This window comes from Rhipicephalus microplus, chromosome 1 (assembly GCF_043290135.1).
Source record: "Rhipicephalus microplus isolate Deutch F79 chromosome 1, USDA_Rmic, whole genome shotgun sequence".
Classification (NCBI taxonomy): domain Eukaryota; kingdom Metazoa; phylum Arthropoda; class Arachnida; order Ixodida; family Ixodidae; genus Rhipicephalus; species Rhipicephalus microplus.
The window spans coordinates 62,718,047-62,724,820 of NC_134700.1; the positions used below are offsets into that span (position 1 = coordinate 62,718,047).

Below are 6,774 nucleotides of genomic sequence, written 5' to 3' on the forward strand. Positions count from 1 at the left end.
ACGTGAATGGTCGGTGCATTCGAACGCGGCATGGCATAGGATCAACCTTATTTGTTATGTTGTTGTGTTGCGCCCCATCTCATCCAATTAAAAGTGCGACTCGAGATCCTTGCCTCATTGGTGGAAATTACCACCAAAGAGGTTAATGGGAGCACATTCTTTGCGCGCTATTGGAAATAAAAATGAGAGGAAGTTTTCAGTGAGTGGTTCATAAAATTTGTGCTCTAGTGTACTTTCATTGGCTCTAACAGTCCAACGGTTGCGATCTCTGAAATACAGCTGTCGATACACTTTAGGACGATCTGGAACAAAGCGTGCTTTGTAAACCAAAGCGTATTAGGGGTGCGCGTGATTACGCATGGAACTACAAACAAATCATGCATCTTTACCTTCACTGTTCAGACACCGATATGGACCGTGATAATATGGCAAGCAATCGGAATGAAATGGCCCTAGTAACTTTGTATGACACCGAAAATATGCAAACCCTCACGATTCTGGAGCAAACCTTGGCTGAATTCATCCCTGCGTCAATTACCAGCCATTTAACTTGGCGCACGAACATCATTCAAAGGTAGAGCGAGCCACTGACATGTATTTTGTGCGACGCAGCGACCACTTGACCTGAGAATAATAGCGTTGCGAAGGCGAACCTTCTGTCGCATGCTCTGATCATAGCAGACGACAAACGCGAGCAGACGACGGCTTGGCCTACGGGCACAGCTTGTGATTGGTTGTGAAGCAATACCCTCTACATCAGCTCACTCCATGACGTTGCCAAAACACTTCTTTCATCTGGCACGCCTGTCCTGTTCGTCATATCACCCCCTCGCACATAAGAGAAAATTTTTTCACGCCGTGAAAATAGTGCAAGTACTTTCTAAGAGCTCTCTTATGTGCTGCGCAGTTGTCGAAAACAACATGGCGTCGTAAACAGCATATCGGTCGGTGCGACTTTCAGCAAACGCTTCTCGCACGAGTTACTTCAGCGTTTGACCGGATGTGTTGTGATTACAGCAGCTCTTTCGGTGCGTGTAAGCAGTGCGGAAAGCTGTGGCAGTGCAATGGTGTACGGTGAAGCGCAGCGAAGCCTGTGCGTCGGGGTGGTTATCAAGCGGGGATCGGCGTCGATGTATCGACGGCAACTAGCACTCGACAAGCCTGCAATGTGTGTTTGTGTGCCGGTAACAGTTCGTTCGCTTGACTTTCCAGTCTCTCAGTTGGGTGCTGTGCAACATTTCAGATTGACAGCGTTTTGACACGTAACTGAGTGACCCCAAGTACGTACGGAAACTTATGAACTACGCGCTCGGTTCTTGCTTCGCCACTAGTTAGCCCGTATGCTTCTATTTACTTGAGAGCAATGTACTGTTCGGGAGTGAAACGATGTTCGTTGTGAACAGTGGTGCTGTGTTGACGTTCCAAGACTTGTGAACAAGCTGTGCTCGTGTGACCGAAAATTGAAGGACAGCGTTGATAACTGTTTTGCCCTGCGAAGTTGTGGTGGGGCAGCTTGGCGCTTTTGTTTGTTAAGTCGTCACTTCTCCTTTTTGTGATAACCATAGTCCTAGCGCTGTGATGTGATCAACCAAAGCTGCGAAATGCTACATTCTGTTGTGTATCGTGCTACTTGGAAGCGCGCCTAGACTGTTCTTCGGTAACAACTTGAGAGTTTTATGTGGCAGCGAGAGCCCGTGAACGTCAAGCTTCCCTCCGGCCCCCAGAAAAAGCAAAGATTTCACCGGTGCCTTGCTTTGGATGAAGTTGTAGGCCAATATCGCCTAACTACAGGTTTCCGAGTTCGTCTGGCCATCGTTTTGCACGGCACTAGAGCCTTGACAACAGCCGGTCATGGCCAGTTCGTACACTTTATCAATGGACGTGCACGCCTGGCCAGCCCTTCATTGCTGTCATTGGCAGCTTCCAGTCTGCAGATGCCCTTTGCCTGTTGGCCGTACTTGGTTCCTCATGACACCGACGGCTACTAAATGCTGCCATCGGTGAGTTCACCTTGCAGAACTAAATTTCACCGGTACTATAATTCACGCAGTTCTATAACGTGTGCAAGTTTTTAAGCCCATCAGATGTAATGTTTCTCTATGGTAAGTTGAAGCATGAAAAATTTACTACTACTGTTATATACATACATATATTATGGAGCAAATGCATAAAAAGTTTTTTGTGATTTGATACAAGTGAGCTTTGTTTGATTATGAGGTGTGGTCTGTCGATTGACCACGTTTGATGGTTGGAAAGTTAGCGTGAATTTATTTTTCAGGAGCCAGGTTGCACTTAAAAAATTTATGTTATTTTGGAAAATTAGTTCTATAGATGATTACCGCTGTGGTAGTACTATACTTCAGTAGGACATATATATTGCGGTACGTAAATTTTACATGAGGCTCCAGTTTATTTGAAAGTGATTATAGCAGATTTGGTCACTTTAACGAAGTGATAGCTTCCTCAAATAAGTATTAGAAGTGAGTGCTTTTAATGATTGTTTTTAAATATCCCGTTCTTGGCTCTTCACAGATCGCAGAGATTGGTTTGTTAAGGTCCTGTGATGCATCGGTTGCGCATTCTGGCACATCAATCCTCATCATTACTTGGAGCACTTGTACAAAAATAGGAAGGACACGTTCTCCCTAACTATGCAAGCCTATGTCACTGCTGGGACTGTTATCATTCAGCGGATGTGGCGTGGAAGCATGCATGGCAGCCTCATCTGGAAGGACTGCGATCTGCTTGGGAGCTTCGAGGGCACAAAACTGCCTAACGGCTGGCTGCAAGGTTAGTTTTTCTTTAATACATACGATTACGTGAACACCACTTACTGTGCACAAATTGAAAACCCAAGCATGGTTGCTTTCAGTGGATACCTGTTATATTCTTACACATAATTCTTATTCAACATTTATAGAACTAAATTGCAAGATAATTGACAATGTTGAAAGCTGAAAGCCTGCAGCTTATAAATGAAACTCCAATAATCTGAGACTCAAAAGCTTGTGCTTTGAAATAAGCACAAATACTTTGATTCCTTATTGGGCTCTCGAGCTTGTGACTCCCTCTGTGGATCAAGTGCTCTGGAAGGAAATAGCAAGTGGGCGGAAATTGCCTGGCTGTTCACAACTTGCAAGGAGAAAGACCTATTGAAGAAGCCTCAGATGACATAGGGCCAGTAACTGCATCTTTTACCTAATGTAGCGTTTTCTCTCTCAGTGCTCTTGCTTGTGTTTCAGCCGAACATGTTCACCGCGATTGCATAGTGATATATATTTTTCTACAAATTGTACCTGACCTAAGTATGCATTGTTGATCTCTAAAGGTGACGTTCAGTGGGTTTCAAAGCCATGGCTTCTCATTTCTCTGTCTGTGGCTAGCCTATTTCAGCAGCAGAGCGGTGCAGCTAGCACACATGCAATACAAGTCATGGAGCGCTCCTTTGGTGTTCTGTGCAGGACGCAGCATATTCATCCGGCAAGACACTGGTATCAACAATAATGGTGAGTGTTGGTGGCACCTGTAGGAGCCCGTTGTGTTTGTTGCGTATGATTATTTCCCCTGATGAAGTGCATTTTTGAAAGGTTTTCTTCATTTAGAATAATAGATGTCAGCAACAAGCACACTCATAATCCACAAGTTCTTTGTGTCTTCTAGACTGCCCATTTGCTCCTATACGCAGTACGGTGAGATGGCTATGTTAGACAGCCTTAAAGTTATGAACATTGGCTGTTGTGTTGTAATGCAGTCTAACTTGTGTTTCTTAGTGAACTTATTTGTGGTCTGCTTCTCGCACCTAGTGTAAAGTCGAAATAGGAGAAACGCTATTGGCTTTTTATGCCTGTCAGAAGTTTCATGCCTTCATCTATAACATTGTAGTTTTGCTCTTGTATCATATTAAATATATTTTCAGTCTTCACTGTTTGTGTGTGTGTGTGTTGAGGCTTGTCATTGGCTTCTCAAAATACATTATCTTTAAATATGAGCACATAATTGACGACTATACACTCTTGCATGTAGCATGGTTGTAACAATGATCTGTATTTTTCTAAGTTCCAGCAGTAACAAGGGGTTCAGTGCTCCACGGTCATGTACAGTGTATCAACAACAGAGCACAGAAGACCAACAAGTATAAAGGGACTGCCAGTGACTGTTCTCCTGCTCAAAGTTTACAACAGCAGAAAGAGCACATTGTGATGTCAGGAGCAGCTGCTGCTTAACTTCTTAGCAGTGCATTATTGAGCAGTTCATTTGCTTGCATTCGAAATTATTTAAATTTTACATGGAAGATACCAAACTATGACACTAATTTAAAGGCTGCTGTCGTGTTAGTGGGCAAATATTTTTGAGCTGAAGTTTTTCACATGTGTGTTAAGTGCCTGCGTGCCTCTACATTTACATGCCAGAAATCACAGCATCCATGGTCGCCAATGGTAACTGTGTTTGCATTCTTTGTAGTACAAGAAGTAAAGCCATGGATGCAGTAATCATGTATTTAGTCGATGTAATCCTTCAGTATACACTCATTTGTATAGCACCAATGATGCCATCGGTGTATAAGCTCTGGGAAGTGAATCTATGTGGATTATTTTATTTGGAAGGAAGAGGATCATCACTACTCCTAGTATATCTTAACATTAGTATTTAGTGCTTGGGTGTTATCCCACTGCCTGTCCGTCCTTCAACAGTCTACTTATCTACTGTGTAAGTGTAACTTTTTTAATGTATACTTTGCTCAGATAGGTTTGTTCATAATGTAATGCAAGTGACTTATCATCTATGCAGCTCTACTCAGACTAGAAATAAAAGTATTTGTTTTTTTATGTAGCTATAGCATGCATTCACTTGTGTTTTTCTAGGTGCCTGTACAATTGTTTAGCCCTACAAAAGTGCTGGTATACTCTAATATTGAATCTGGCATCTTAAAATAGGTTGTTAGTGGAAGTAAGAATGTGTTTACAACCAATATTACTATCTTCAGATTAACTGTGAAAACTCTGTGGAAACTTATTTACATTTTTTAAACTTTGTGAAGGCAAATATTGTTATGTTCTTTTATGGTGGTCCCTGTTTCATGCAAATGACACATAATTACTTTGCAGTGGCATAGCATTAGTTGTTATTTTACACATATGTGCTGAGCAACATCGCAGTTGAGGCCAGCAGGAAGACATACATGCAGTGCACTGGAGCATCACCTCACATAGTGTACAGTCTTTGCCCACCAGTAAACTCAATATTTTTCAAGCAGACTAATAGACAGCTGTATGGGAACTGTGCTGTTGTGCAAACTTTGAAGTCTTCTTGAGGAGTGTTTTTCATCATTTTTGTCCAAGTGAAGTAGCTACTCAAGGCCACAACTGGTGGGAATGTGGTGGTTTCCTCTCTCCAAAAGCACTCTTACCAGCTGCCTCAATGTTAGCATGGTGTGAATTTACGAACTGGAAAAATAATTGGTCTTTGTTTTCTTGGCCGAAAGAGTCACTTCCATCGTTGAGCCATCACGACGCGCCAGAATAGAAACTTTTAGCTAAATAAAGTTGATTCTACTTTTGAGAAGTGTTTTGGGAAAACGAAATGGCACCTATAGCTGTCAATATAAACACTGTTTGCACCAAGGAGCTTAGTAGCTTATAATTATATTATTCATGTATTGTCTAGAATTTACTCGCGCTGTGCCAACTTTCAGCCCAAGTGTCCTAACATGCTTTGTTAGTGGGTTGTGAATGAGCCAAGCTATGTGAATAAACAGAGTGATATTGCAGACATGTACAAAATATTGATGCACAGCCCATTTCTTTAGCATGACATTGTCAAGGGCTTTATTCTTGTGTTTTTTATAAAAACTGCTTGTCACTGGGCAGCAGCGGAAAACCATCCATCAAGCTTTTGCGAGATGGTTCGAGAAACACCGTGTTCAGACATAGCAGTGCCGGTGGATTTCTCTCGTAAGTTACTTTCTGTAGTATATTCAAAATGAGTGTATTAAAATTGTTGTTTTATAGCCATTCATTTTAATATTTACACCTGAGTGTATGTATGTATGTATGGGTGTACATATATATATATATATATGTGTGTGCGTATATGTATGTATGTATGTATGCATGTATGTATGTATGTATCTTTTAAATGAGAATCCGTTTATCATTGGTGAGTAAGTTTGGTAATGATTTGGCTGAATTTGTTTCTAGTTATTTCTCTTTTGAGCCATTATACATTTCAATTTATTTTGTACTGCATAAAAATAAATGTAACCTTACACAGAATATGTGTGTTCGAAGAAGTTGTTTCATCTACCAACCTACAGTCATGGGCAAGAAATTGGGTAAAATGGAACGAAACTGCGAAGATTAGTTTAGAGCATAGCTACTCTACATGGCATATCTCATACACATGGCGTTGGTTGAATATGTCGATTTCAACCTTTCAATTTTTATCAGAATAAGCAAGCTATCACCCGTGGTTGTATATGTGTGTGATATTTATGCATACTGTGATACCGGTTCGCAATTACAATTAAGGTCACAAACCTAGTCAAGCTGAATACACGAATTTTGTCCATGCACCTTTCATCTGCTCTGGAACTGTTGTTAATAAAAAATAAACTTCAGTTTAGAAATTTATTCTAGTAACCAAAAGCAGGGTATCTCTTTATCACACAAATCAAATTGCCATTGTTCTGTTCCATTCTGGACAATAGAGGACCCTCTCAGCAGAACTCGGTTAACTGCTATAGTTCATTTTAACCATTGACAGCGACATTACACT

At 41.3% G+C, this 6,774-nt stretch overlaps 1 protein-coding gene across 4 annotated transcripts; it reads left to right on the forward strand.

Annotated features, from left to right (window-relative positions):
* Positions 1-815: 815 nt before the first annotated feature.
* Positions 816-6,272, forward strand: LOC142770892 (uncharacterized). 4 transcript variants are annotated; one of them, XM_075872701.1, is made up of 4 exons: positions 816-2,000; positions 2,533-2,790; positions 3,384-3,506; positions 4,057-6,272. In XM_075872701.1, exons 2-4 carry the CDS (start codon positions 2,652-2,654, stop codon positions 4,221-4,223), a joined length of 429 nt encoding a protein of 142 aa, XP_075728816.1. In that variant the 5' UTR covers positions 816-2,000; positions 2,533-2,651; the 3' UTR covers positions 4,224-6,272. The 4 variants fall into 4 exon arrangements, with proteins under 4 accessions (XP_075728816.1, XP_075728820.1, XP_075728832.1 ...); XM_075872705.1 differs by having other exon boundaries at positions 4,063-6,272; XM_075872717.1 differs by having other exon boundaries at positions 817-2,000; positions 3,462-3,506; positions 4,063-6,272.
* The last annotated feature ends 502 nt before the right edge of the window (positions 6,273-6,774 follow it).

What these genes read in the sequence shown, in the direction of transcription:
- LOC142770892 (XM_075872701.1), top strand. Translation starts at nt 2,652, where the DNA reads ATGCAAGCCTATGTCACTGCTGGGACTGTTATCATTCAGCGGATGTGG. An exon ending in GCCTAACGGCTGGCTGCAAG is followed by an intron (nt 2,791 to 3,383) that starts GTTAGTTTTTCT and finishes GTCTGTGGCTAG; the next exon opens with CCTATTTCAGCAGCAGAGCG. An exon ending in CACTGGTATCAACAATAATG is followed by an intron (nt 3,507 to 4,056) that starts GTGAGTGTTGGT and finishes TATTTTTCTAAG; the next exon opens with TTCCAGCAGTAACAAGGGGT.